This window comes from Bemisia tabaci, chromosome 10 (assembly GCF_918797505.1).
Source record: "Bemisia tabaci chromosome 10, PGI_BMITA_v3".
NCBI lineage: Eukaryota > Metazoa > Arthropoda > Insecta > Hemiptera > Aleyrodidae > Bemisia > Bemisia tabaci.
In genome coordinates, this window is record NC_092802.1 from 11,165,662 (window position 1) to 11,179,951 (window position 14,290).

General features: G+C 39.3%; 1 protein-coding gene across 1 annotated transcript in view; it reads left to right on the plus strand.

Annotated features, from left to right (window-relative positions):
- LOC109044680 (uncharacterized) overlaps positions 1–14,290 on the plus strand; it is a 36,699-nt gene that overhangs the window by 19,177 nt on the left and 3,232 nt on the right. Inside the window, 6 exon segments of the mRNA XM_072305315.1 lie at positions 5,222–5,468; positions 7,752–7,868; positions 8,998–9,074; positions 9,947–10,145; positions 10,786–10,954; positions 11,662–11,831. Of these exon segments, the coding sequence (XP_072161416.1) occupies positions 5,222–5,468; positions 7,752–7,868; positions 8,998–9,074; positions 9,947–10,145; positions 10,786–10,954; positions 11,662–11,831 (979 nt within the window).

Consider the following 14,290-nt stretch of genomic DNA (forward strand, 5'->3'; position numbering starts at 1 on the left):
GGTGTACGACCGACAACGCGAACGCGACGCGAACTGGGAAAGTGTGCCAGCACTGCCAGCTGCGGCATTCTCCGCACACTGAAGCCGAAGCCCCCTTCAAGACGATGCTGACTCCTATTGAGTGTCATCCGGTATAAAAAAGGACATCAATTCGATTAGTGAACGACATCGTGGAAAATATAGAGGACAATGCTGCACTTCTGGGGGCTGATCATTGAAATTGATGGACAAATCTACAGACAAAGAATACATAGTGCATGGAGCGATCCTATTGGTTGAAATGTGTGGTTCTTATAGACTAAAATGTCTAACTGTGGACTACACTGGAAAAAAAAACCACATTGGATCTAGAGTCCAGACTCTTGAAAACATTGACAAGAAATACTCTTGATTCAATCTAGATTTAAGCTTAAATCAAAAGGAAATCCGCTTAAATTAAGAGGCTTGGTTCTTGATTTAAGCAAAAATCCGATTGAATCAAGAGTATTTTTTCTTGTCGATGTTTTTAAGAGTCTGGACTCTAGATCCAATGTGTTTTTTTTTTTTCCCAGTGTAAATGTCGGGTTTTTGCGAAGCAAGAATCATGTTCTACGTGAAATGTTGGTTTAGAAACACACTGGAAAAAAAACACATCGGATCTAGAGCCCAGACTCTTAAAAACATCGACAAGAAAAAGTACTGTTGATTCAATCAGAATCTAGCTTAAATCAATAACCAAGCCTCTTAATTTAAGCGGATCTCGTTTTGATTCAAGCAAAAATCCGATTGAATCAAGAGTATTCTTTCTTGTCAATGTTTTCAAGAGTCTGGACTCTAGATCCAATGTGTTTTTTTTTCCAGTGTAAATGTCGGGTTTCTCGTGGGTTGCCGTTAGTTAGTATTACCCACTGCCTTTTTCCATTGAAAACACCAGCTTCCACCGACAGGTTCCCTCCATATCCTTTTTGTCATCTTTGTCTGTAGCTTTGTCTATCAATTTCAAAATTGGCCCGCTGAGGTAGAGCACCGCCCGGGTGGAAAACATAGGATTTAAGGTGCCGTGATGGGTTCTTGTGGTGGTCGAACTGCAGGCGATATGTTGCACCGATTAAGCAAAAAATCTCGGAATTCTGACTTTTTAAAAAAAGGACGATGATCCCTGTGCGTGAGCCTAGGAAGTCGTTCTCGATAAAAAAAATTACAAAATTCAGTGAAAGAAATCAGGATTCTTCTCGGGGGAAAAAGCGGCATTTGATAGAGAGTATATCGATTCATGTGTCGAATGCAACGCTTTCTCCCGAGAAGAGCTGCTTTCAAGAATGCTTTCATTCCTCTGGAATTTGCTACTTTTTTTGTCAAGGATTATTCCTAAGGTTCATGCGCAGGAGATATCGTCCTTTTTTTTTAAAAAAAAAAAAGTCAAAATCTGCCGAGACTTTTTACCTAATCGATGAAATTTAGCGCAAATCAAATCGACCACGCCTATCGCAAAGTAAACATTTGGAGAAAACCCTTTATTTTCACGTTTAAAGTACTATTTTTGCTCGGCATAGAAACTTTGACAGCTCTGGAAAAAAAAACACATTGGATCTAGAGTCCAGACTCTTGAAAACATTGACAAGAAACAGGACTTAATTCAATCAGATTTAAGCTTAAATCAATCAGATTTATAAGCTTAAATCAAAAGGAAATTCGCTCAAATTAAGAGGCTTGGTTCTTGATTTAAGCTTAAATCTGACTGAATCAAGAGTATTTTTTCTTGTCGATGTTTTGAGATGTTAAGAGTCTGGACTCTAGATCCAATGTGTTTTTTTTTTTCCAGTGAGGCAAAATTGTGCGGGTAGTTAAGCTCGACCTGCTAGCGCTGCTGTCATTAACTTATTTCCAAAATTCGACGTGATTCATTTCTGCTTCATTAAGTCCAAGTTCAAAGTAACCCATAGGAGAACCTCAAATAAGTCCCAGCGAAAAAATATCCTCGCCGATTCATTCATGAAAATCCCAAGGCGCACAACATGCGCAGCGTACATGCGTCTCTAGCCAGCGATTGACACGTCGAGGTGCTATTCTGCCGTGTTGAGGAAAAACGCCGTATGAGCCTTCAGACGTTGCCAGGTTTCCTCCGATAAAAACCGAATTTACTGAGAAAATTGCGAATATTATTTTCCAAAATTTTCAGACAATTTTGCTCGCAATTTTATCTGCAACGTCTGAAAATTTCAAGGGAAAAACTGCATAGTTTTCTTTAAAAAAAAAAAAAAAACGATTTTTCCAGGGCAATTTGGCATCTCTTGAATGTTCATACGGCGTTCTTCCTTAGCACGGCTGTATTTGACAGGTACCAAAGGTAAACATGAGGACAACCACGGCGAGACGCTCTGAAAAGTACACAAAGCTCTTTGTGCTACGGTTCGTCGGAGCTCGGTCACAGGTTCTCCATTTAAACCTATGTTAAATAATCGATTCTTGTTGGAGCACCGGGTCCCTCCAGGAATCGATACATTTCCATAGGTTTAAATGGAGAAAAACGATGTTGCCAATTTGCTGGATCCTCCAATGAGCTCAGTGTCTGCGTAGTTGGAGAAGGAGGAAAATTCAGAGGTGACCTGCCGTGCCAAGGAAGAATGTCGTCTGAGTATTCTAATGTTGCCAAATTGATTCGCAGAAAATGTTTATTTTTAAAGGACGCTATGAATATTTTTCCTTGAAATTTTCAGAAACGTTAGGTAAAATTGAAAACAACGTTATTTGAAAAATTTGAAGAAACATATTCATAAGTTTACCAGGAAATTCGTGTTTTGAAAATAAAAATTTGGCTGAAGGTTCATACGGCGTTTTTCCTCAGCAAGGCAGAGTAGTCGAGAAAAGATGAGCTGAGGAAGGCTGGCTACCAGGTGAGCATGCCCGAGAATCGAGAATCAGGTGAATGTTTAACATTGCTGCGCCAACAATCTAGTGAAAGTCATCGTCGTGTATCATGTAGTCGTGTGGGCAGCCACTTGGATCAGCTTTGATTAGCTCACAAGAAAGCTCTCATTCTTCACTCTGCCGTGGTAGGAAGAACGCCGTATGCGTCTCATGCGTTTGAGTCATATCACTCCATACTCCATATGTCTCCCTTGTCTATCGCTGTGTCTATCAATTTCAACAATCAGCCCGCAGGACTGTCACCTTAATAACTGAAAGGTGCTTCGATGGACGCCATATTTTGTGTCAGAACGGCATGCGATATATCGCATCGATTGGTTCCATTTTTTCAGCTACTCGTCAATTTTCTCCAATTTTGAGATCGCAATTCTGTTGTCAGGAGACTAAAGCACTCACTTCCCAATTTTAACAAAGAAATTCAACGTAACAAAGGCGTGGTTTTTTAGAGAGAAAACATCGCATTCGATACTGATATCGAAACTGCACTCGAATGCGATATTTTCTCTCTAAAAAAAAACCACGCCTTTGTTACGTTGAATTTCTTTGTTAAAATTGGGAAGTGAGTGCTTTAGTCTCCTGACAACAGAATTGCGATCTCAAAATTGGAGATAAATGACGAATAGCTGAAAAAATGGAACCAATTGATGCTATATATCGCATGCCGTTCTGACAGAAAATATGGCGTCCATCGAATCACCTTAAGCAGAAAGGGATCAAGCCAACGCTTCTGTCGAATTCAATTTTTTACAAGAAAACGGTCGTGCACATTTTTTTGTAAATTTCAGTGGATTTTCTGCAAAGCACGAATCAACTTTGTGAGTGACACTTGATGATTTTTTGGATATCTTTGGCACTCGCTGATTTTTGAGCTATTGTGTCCATTTATCTGTGAGCTGATTGTTGAAACTGCTAGACAAAGCTACAGACAAAGAAGACAAAAAGGATATGAAGGGATCCTATTGGTGGAAGCGAGTGGTTATAATGGACAACGGAGATAGGTAATAACTATAACTAATGGCAACCCACGAGCGGTCCTATAGTGAGTCCGTATTAGTCCGTAGAGTAGTTTTTCTCTCTCTCGGTTTATAAGAACCACCCATTTTAACCAATAGAACCGCTCCATACTCCTTATGACTGCCTTGTCTATCGCTTTGTCTATCAATTTCAACAATTCAGACATAAAATATTGTCGGGGATGTACACAAAATAATGTAAATTTACCGGCAAGTTTTTGAATGGACCCCCACCCCCCTTAAAGATTTCCTAAATACATCAATGCCATAGTACGTACGGCAGGTAGAAATACAACTCCACGTCTAATACACCCGATGCAAAGTTATTCATCGCGTAATATTCCAATTAGATTCACTGGTGCATTTGCTTTTGTTTTCCCTTCGTCCGGTCAGATAAGTCCGGTACAAATGCCGGAACCTTTGTGAAAAAATGAAGAATGCAAGCCAAAGTGATCAGTGCGGCGTGGAACCCCCGCTTCAGGAAAAGGAATTTACGAGGGATGTGATTGCCTCTTAATTGAAGAATTTCATTATTGAGGACTTGTATCCTCTGATACAACTTCACGAGCTCGACTTGCGATACATTCTCGGGAAGGGTCAAAAGGATTCATGAGGAGCATGAAACCAATAGATGACCTTGGATTTTATACTTCGACCTTGACACTCATTTCCGGTGGAAACGGAAGTTTTTGTCGGAGTTGGAGTCGTGTATCTGTCGCAGGCAAATAGTAAAATCAGGCATTTTGTCAAATGCCTAGGCAAATAGTTAAATATTCCAACTTAGTTTAAAATTTTGATTATTTTCTTAATTTTACACAAAATAATTTATTGCCCATGTGAGAAAAAATTCTCGGTAAAAACGTGCATCACATAATAGTATTCCAAACAATTTTTAGCTTCGGAGCAGTCATTTATCTTGAAATTTTCAGCATGTCATAAAATTCAGAATTTTCGGAATTTCAACATTTGAAAATATGAGAAGCAATTGAGGAGGAAGAGACAAAAAGAGTTAGTAGGTTTTATGAGATACTCTTCCAAAAATATTGGAAACTTGCGAGCTCTTCGCCATGAATTCACAAAAATTTGTAAACCGTCAAAATTTAACTGTCTGCCTAGACATTTGACAAATAATAATTTCCTTTGAATAGAATCTTGATACAAAAGGAAGAGCACATAAATTATTCTTGCTACATTAAAAGAAATGATGTTTGTTACTAAGAGGTTTATTCTGGTCGCAGATATTTTTCGTAGATCTTGCGTAGATCTTCAATTTATTTATTTATTTGTTTGTTTTTTTTCAGGGGATTACCGAATCGAGGAGGTCGATAAAGTTTCTTTGCGGCTCCACCGACAGTATGGCAACATCGTAAAAATATCGGGTCTTTTGGGTCGTCCAGACATGGTGTTCCTTTACGACGCCGACGAGATCGAAAAAGTATTCAGGAACGAAGAACTCATGCCTCACAGGCCGTCCATGCCCTCTCTTAACTACTACAAACACAAGCTCCGCAAGGATTTCTTCGGGGATGACGCAGGAGTTATTGCTGTGTGAGTAACAAAACTTTTAAATTGAACTCACCACTAAACTTGTGGGTACGCTAAAAATTTACGTGACTCAAAGTTGAATGGAACTTTATCCAGTCACTCAAGCAGCACAGGTATAGGAATTAATTGCAACCACGAGTTACAGACATTGAAATGTATCGCAGTGTTGTGCAGGGCCGGATTAAGGGGGTTGCCACATGAGCCGCGGCCCATGGCGGCAAATCTAGAGGGCGGCAAATTTTGCAATTTTTTTAAATGTAGGTATAAAAAAATATCGGATTTAGAAAAAAAAATTACAAACGAGAAAAGGCGACAAAATCTCTCATTTCCTGAGAGTGTAGAAATTTTTAATTTTGTCGTCTTTCAGTGATACAAGAGACAGCACCTTTAATTAGTCGAGTTAAGAGAGAAACCAAACACGCAATTTGGCCTGGAAAAGCGCGGCTCAGAGAGCAATGATGACGAGGACTTGGGATGAAAAGGAGAAGCCATCGGCGCGGCGATCGGCATGTAACACATATCAGCGCCTACAAGACTGCGCGAATACTTCACGCATTGCATCAAACACAGTGCAGTCATTGCGGTCAGCGTGAAACGCATGACGCCTACAAGACTGCGTGAATACTTCACGCATTGCGCGGCGCGGCGCGGCGTGGTGAAAGTTAAAATCATTGAACCACATTCACGTTTGTTCTTTCATAAATTTTCCGTTCATTTCTTATGAATGGAAGGCCTTGTCCGCACAGAGATAGGTTTACAAAACTTAACTTTTGCCAGTAGTGTTGACAGGACATCCCCAAAAAATGTGTTCAACGCGAGTTAACGCGTCTCATGCATTCCTCCCCCGCTGGCACGTTCACTTGATGGTTTATATTGATGTTTCAATACGAATGAGGAGGGGGCGGCAAAATACAGGCGGCCCATGGGCGGCAAGGTGTTGTGTGTGTTGTCAATTCACTGATTGAGGGGGCTCTTCTGAAGATAGTCTGCAACAAAATTGAAAAAACGTGCTTTTTTTTTTTTTTTTTTTTTTTTTGCATTGCACATTGCCTAACTTTCTGGCATATGGAGCACATTTTTTTCCTCCTTTAAAATCGAAAGTTATCGACCAAAAGATTTAAAAATATTGAAATTTCGTGGTTTAATAACTGTACTCAAATTTACGACAAACTGTAACATATTTACAAATTTTTGTCGCACTGTGCTGCTTGGACAGTGCAAATTTTTGCAAGTTAGCAACGCTGGGTTGTCTCCATTCAAATCCATTTAGTGTCAACTCTGGGTGAGCATGTAAAAACAAAGAATAAGAAATCGAAGATTTTCTTAAATAAAGAAGTATAAGCGAACATTTTGAGACATTAAAATTCAGAGGTGGACCAGGTCGAGCAGAAAGGAACCAAGCCACAACAGCTATTGCCAATTTTATTTGGGCAATTTAATTTTTTACATGAAAACGGTTGTGCGGATTTTAGTATAAATTTCAGCGAATTTTCTGCATACTACGAGGAAAATTCCTTAAAAGTTGCAAAGAAATCTGCACGAACGTTCGCTTGTAAAAAATTAAATTATTCGATTAAATTCAGCAGTAGCTGATGTGGTTTGGTTCCTTTCTGCTAAACGCGGTCCAAATATACTTCCTTACCCCCACCATCGACAATGGAGATGTTGCAAGTGTGAGGAATTTGCGATTTGACTGTTGATTTTTATGTAAAAGTTCGTGAGAAACACGATGGTGCCACTGGTTTTCTCTGAAATCAACTCCCAAGCTCAAAAAAAGCTCTCAAGTTGGGGCCAAAATGGAGGGGATATCCCACGCTATCCTGAGAGTCCACCTCTACATCAAGACAAACTCTCCATGCAAAGATAGGGAGCAAGTACATTAGCAGGGTTGCCGTGTTTTCAGTTAAAGAGTCCCCAAATAAAGTGGCAGCCCTGTCCATGCATTTGCTCCCTATCTCTGCATAAAGAGTTTGTCTTGATGTAGACGTGGACTCTCAGGATAACGTGGGATATTCCCTCCATTTTGGCCTCAACTTGAGAGCTTTTTTTGAGCTTGGGACTTAATTTCAGAGAAAACCAGTGGCACCAACGTGTTTCTCGCGAACTTTTACACAAGAATCAACAGTGAAATCGCAAATTCCTCGCGCATGCAACATCTCCATTTAAGTGATGTGTGAAAACTACGGACTATTTCCAGTTGTCGAAAACTAAGTTCATAAACTTGCCTCATGATCAGATTTGAGGAGCAATATGGCTCATTATTTTGATACTTTATTTGGTCCACAGCCATGGGGAAAATTGGTACAAATTCCGGACGAAAGTTCAACAACCGATGCTTCAACCTCGAGTGAGCCGTCTGTACGTCGAACCAATTTCCAATACAGCCGATGAGTTCATCAGCAGGTAATATTTACTTACGTCACTTGGTAGCAATTTAAAATAAATTGGAGAGTTACGCGAGTAAAAATATCCGTGGGTATAAGTTGCAATATAGCCTCAAATATGGACTGGGAAAAAAAACACATTGGATCTAGAGTCCAGACTCTTAAAAACATCGACAAGAAAAAGTACTCTTGATTCAATCAGAATCTAGCTTAAATCAAGAACCAAGCCTCATAATTTGAGCGGATTTCGTTTTGATTCAAGCAGAAATCCGATTGAATCAAGAGTATTTTTTCTTGTCAATGTTTTCAAGAGTCTGGACTCTAGATCCAATGTGTTTTTTTTTTTTTTCCAGTGTGTTTCTGGAGTTCTTATAATGTTCTCACAAAATTATAGTGCGATCATTTTCACAGTAGCTATTATTGCACTGCCGTGCTAAGGAAAAACGTCGTATGAGCCACCAGACGTTGCCAGATCTCTTTCGAAAAATCACAAATTTTCCAAAAAATATGTTAATATCTTTCTTACTATTTCTTAGAGATTTTGTTCGTAATTTGATCCAAAACATCTGAACATTTCAAGGAAAAATATTCATAGCGTTCTTCAAAAATATATATTCTCTGAGAGACAGTATATATACAGTATAACAATATTTGAATGCTCATGCGGCGTTCTTCTACAGTATTGCAGTGCAGGTTGACAACAGCGTGTTTCCCGCTTCAGATTTTCGACACTTAAGTCCCTTCCCCTGTAAACGATCGCATTTTATATGCCGAACTGGAGATGCAACTTGATTTGTAAAAGCACGTGAGTGGAGGTGGTTGAATGGATGGACGCGTTACCCAATAACATTATGTAACCGATTGAAAAGAATCTCGTGACTCTTGCCTCTGGATGGTATCGAACTGATTGTAACTGAACGAGTTGTCCCTTTCTTTTTTGATTCGATGTTAGATTCACGCGTATGTGCTGCTTTGCAGACCGTGTTCAGGGAAAAATACATAAACGCTCTTAAATTTTTTCTAATAAAACACACATTTAGAGTGTAACGTCAAACTTAAGAAAATTTAAAAAATTCAATGATTACCCCCCTCCCCACCCTAGTACCTCTAGAAGCCATTTGAAATTCTACTCCTTTTTGTCTTTACAGGGTTCGGGAAATTAGAGATTCAAAGCTTGAGGTACCGGCTGACTTTCTAAACGAGATTCACAAATGGTCTTTAGAATGTAAGTACTAGAACCTCCCTACCTTGAATTCGATTTTATTTAAACCTTTTTGGGGTAAATAAAATACTGCACCTTTTAAGACAGAATGGTCATTTTTGACGGAACACAGTTTATAATGCCGATAACAACGCCTTAACTAGTCTCTTTTTTCAAAATGTCCAGTAGACACTTTTATTTTACCGATGATATCGCATTTTTTGTGTATTTAAAAAAGGATTAAAAAAACATATAGCTCGATACACCATGACGCACTATTGAAGATAAAAGTTCTTCACTATGGATGCATTTCTGGCATCGATCTGCCTAGTATCAGCAAAAGTTATGTTAAAAATTACAGAGCCATAAGATTACTGACTGAACAATTATCATAATGCACATTGAAGGAAGATTGATGAAGATGACAAAATAGGAACAATTTTTTTGCATTAAGCGCCAGAAACTAATTTTTTTTTATCTTTTAGTGCATTCGTAAAAAATAATTTGTATCTACAATAGTGTGCCACTACTTTTTCTCTATAGGCTCATTTTGTCTCAATACTTTCGATTCGTATAGAGCCGTTCACACTTGATGCGAGTGATGCGATTTTTGTGGCTCCGCAAGGAGGGTCAATTTGCCTACCCCCTCATTTGAAGGCGATGTAAGGTGTAGCATTTTAGTTTACCTTGTGTTGAATCACTGATAAAGAATACCACTGTTCCAACTCCTGGAAACGCATTTTGCCTACACGGATTTATGAAGGCACACTCTCCTAAGTGCGTCCCTTCAATTTAACCAGATACCAGCCTCTTGAAGCCTGTTTTACTCGTATCGTTGACTTTTTTCGTGGAAGATAATATGGACTGAAATATTACTGAAATTTTACATTCCACAGCAATTGCTCGTGTGGCCTTGGACGTGCGGTTAGGCTGTTTGGATGGGAGTAAAATGCAGACGGAGACCCAGGAGCTCATTGACGCGGTCAACACTTTTTTCAAGAATGTCGGAGTCCTGGAATTAAAGGTTCCATTTTGGAAATTATTTAGCACACCCACGTGGAATAAATATATCAACGCCTTAGATAAAATTACGAAGTAAGTAAAGCACCGTATGACACTTGAATAATATTTTTCTGCCCTTAACTCATACACTTTAAAATCATTTATGTGAATTTTAACCATACTCCGAGCAACATGTCGACGGGGTAGGTCTGCAACGACCACGTATCTCGGTTTGCGACTTCCTGTCATACTTTATTTTTTAAATGAAAAACAAGGTACTCAGCGGAAATTCTTGTTAACTGCCGTTATTTTTCCTCTCAGTGCCAAGAAAATTCTGCAAAAACTTAAAAGAATGATTTCTGTTTGTTCTCCTTTTAAAAAAATAAGATAGGAGCGCAGATTTTCAAACAGCGCACTTCAATCCTTTTAAATCCTCTTAAAATTAACTATTAACTAAGATATTTGACGCTTTCTGATGCATAAATTCGAATACTTCCTGCTGCACATGTCATTTTATGTTATTTTACTTCATTTGAATATAATTTTAATTAAGAAAAACATTGAAAGAACTTACCTGGCATGGACTATGTGGTATTGATAATGCGTGACAGAGAAAGTGTCAAGTAGGTATTATTTTGCACTTATGAAGAACACGTTAATAATGAACTCAGGGCTATTTGCCGCGAATGAAAAACTCTGCAAACCATTAATTTAAAATTTTCAACCTTTTCAGCATCTCGATGAAACACATATCCTCAAGGTTGGAAGAATTAACGAAAGACTCCAAAGTTGAAGTAAATGAGAAATCATCTCTAGTCCAGCGAGTTTTGGCTCTGGATCCAAGTAATCCAAAAATCGCCGCAATTCTGGCATTGGATTTGTTTCTAGTTGGCATCGATACGGTAAAATCTTGACATATATTCTTAATCTACTATATATTAAAAAAAAAAAAAAAAAAAAAAAGCAATTCCTTGTGCGAGTGAGATCTGGATATCTATCAGGCCGATTCCCCCTCTTATGGATACATTCAAATAATGAATTTCTTGGAAAAATGACAATGTTGTGATAAAAACTTTTAGATAATCGTTAACTTCTTCGGCTTGATATAGGCAACGCTGAATTAAGTTAATAAGGTGCGCAAAATGAACAATCAAAGCTTTAGTCAGTGTTGCATGCTACAAACACAAAACGAATTTCATGATAACTTCTAAATGCAACTATTCGAACACCATGGATGTCCGTGTTGCATATGCCTGGAATTGAAGGTGTTTTGACTTCAGACAACCGACATCGACCTCCCAATTTTTACGGTGACATCGATTTGAAAATACGTTATCGGCATTTGAAAAAGTTCACGATTCTAAAGGAGTTGAAGTGAACTGTATTTTCCGGTCCAGTTACAGAAAAAAGGTCTTCAGTAAAAAATGAGCATTAAAGTTTCATATTCATCACGGTATTTCCTTCTCCTCCTGTCGCATCTTAAGTATCGATTGATGGCATTTCGACGAAATCAGGCTTCTTTTCGCTTTGGCAAAAACTTGCGACAGACTCATTTTTTTCCTCGAATCCTATGACCGATGATCGAAGTAAAGTTACTTTCTTATTGCAGACATCTGCCGCGGTGGCTTCGATTCTATATCAACTCAGCACCAACGGTGAAAAGCAGGAAAAGTTGAAGGAGGAGATAGACCGAGTTTTCCCAGGTTCTAACGACGAGATTACCTACCAGAAGTTGGAGGAAATGAGCTACCTCAAAGCATGCATCAAAGAGACTTTGAGGTTCGTCCAAACACAGCTACAACAAACGCTGACCTTCATTTTAACTTTTTATAGATCTTCAATTCCTCTGAACAAGACCAACCTACACAGGTCGGTCATTGCGCATCTTTTTGAAAGCCATTCCCCCGCCCGGCTATAACTCGGCGGCGGCCAATCTGCAGATTGGTCTTGCTTTAGCTCAACCTTCAATCTTTCAATTAGAAAAACATCTCTGAGGAATCGGAAGAAAACTACTTATAAATTTTCTCACCAATTTATGACAAGTCGACAGAAATTTAGCAACTGACGAAGGCTCAAACGACAGTGTTATGTAGACCTGGAAGAGAAGTGATGCTCAATAACGCGCTATGAAGGGGTATCGATAAGGGCTTTTCTTACGTGTTAAACGGTTGCCTGAACATACGTCTGCAGGCGTATTTTAGCGAAAATGCCTGTTTTTTCTATACTCCGAGGCATTATTTTACAGCGAGCGCATCGTCTAACTAAATGAGCTTTTGATATGTTATCAAGAAGGCTCTAGGACACATTTTAACCCTGGTTTGGTTTTAGTTAGATGATGCGCTTATAGTTTAAAAAAAAAACGTTTTCAAAAATCGACTTTTAAGGAATGTCCGCCAAAATCTAAGGGAATTACGTCGTTAGGGTTATTTTTGTCTGCAATTAAAGAAAATCTTCTTTTAAGAGTTTAAGAAGGCTTGATAACTGCCCAGGATAATATGCGTAGCGTGCATACAGTTGGAGAGACGTGTTTCCTTAAGATTTTTGCGGATGTCCCTTTAAAGTCGACTTTTGAAAAAGTTTCTTTTAACTATGAGCGCATCATCTAACTAAAACCAGACCAAGGTTAAAATGTGTCCTAAAGCCTCCTTGATGACTTATCGAAAGCTCGTTTTAGTTAGACGATGCGTTCGGTGATAAATAAGCCTTGGAGTGATAGAAAAACACGCATTTTCGCTAAAATACGCCTGCAGACGTACGTGTAGGCAACTGTTTAACACGTTTCCAGTGGCCTATGGACCAAATCATGATTACTGAGGAGACGGCTTCCCCCTTAGACACATAGAGGAATTTAATATTGATGAGATAGACAAATGAACTTATGAAGAGCCGAACCTCGCTCGAACAACCATATCCGACCTAAATGGTCAGGTGCCTGCGCCATCTAGTGGTAGGATTTGTAACCACGCCACTGTCCTCGCACTCACACCCCCCTCTCGCCACACCGCTCATCACCCGGCTTCCGAGAAACCCGGCGACGCCGCGCTGTCTGCGATCGACGAATTCCGTCTTTGATCCACGCCGCCGCTTCTTCCGAGAATCTTGCGTTGACGCTGGCGCCAAGAGAATTTGATTTTCTTCTCGGGATTCCTCCTTATCGTTTCCTCATCCCACTGACCCACTTCTCGGAGACTCAGAAACACCGCCATTGTTGCCAGATAGTGCAGAAAACCGAGGCATGTTACCAGACTGCCCTGGATGCGATTCTGATGAACGAGAGGTCGAATGAGGGTGAATTTCAACGGGGAATCCGAATCTGACCATGGATTCTTATTTCGAGTACTTTTTCGTGACATAACACCACGGAACCTGATTACATACTGACAATAAATTACACTTAAATCGGCATTATGGACCCCCCCCTCCCCGTCACTCATTACCCTACTGTCAAGTGCGTTTCAACCTCATTTCAAAAATGAAGTCGCACTTTGCTCATCAATACCCCCCCCCCCCCCCCCATGATAAAAATAAACAAAAATGTTTTTAAAAAATTGCGGAATCTTTAATCGTCTTTTATAATTATTATTTTTAATAGAGCTTTTATGTACATGTTCTTATCAATCCATCCAAGGGAAATCCACAAATACTGCAAAACCGGTATTCCTTGGTTTCTTAGGAAAAAAATTCAAATGAAAGAAATTAGGCAACGCGAGGTCAGTGGCGTGGCGTGCTTTGCGATGTATCGATTGATCGACAATTTAAACCTATGGAAAAGTATCGATAGACAGGGTGTTCGCAGCGAACACCTTGATAATCGATTATTTACCACAGCTTCAATAGGGGAAATATCGATAGATCGCAAAGTACGCCACGCCACTGCGCGAGGTGTAGAAAGACTGTAAGCTGTGTAAACTAATGGGTCGTTTATAAAAAAACGTAACACTAAATTTTCGAATTAGTTTAGTTAGTAAAGTTTAGTTCATTAATTTAGTCGAATTAGTTATTAAATTAAGTAAATCGAACCCCTCGTAACGCTTTTGTGACGTCACATAGGCCCCTATCATTTTACAAGTAAAAACAAGATGGCGTAACCCTCTCCTCGACCCATCTTCACCACAGCATTACGCATTTTATGAAGGAAATCTTAACCACGAGGGGCATTTGATAAATCTCTGCATCCCCCCCCCCCCTTTGTCATTTCCTCACAAGACGTCCGATTTTTGAAAACTAGAGATATTTGA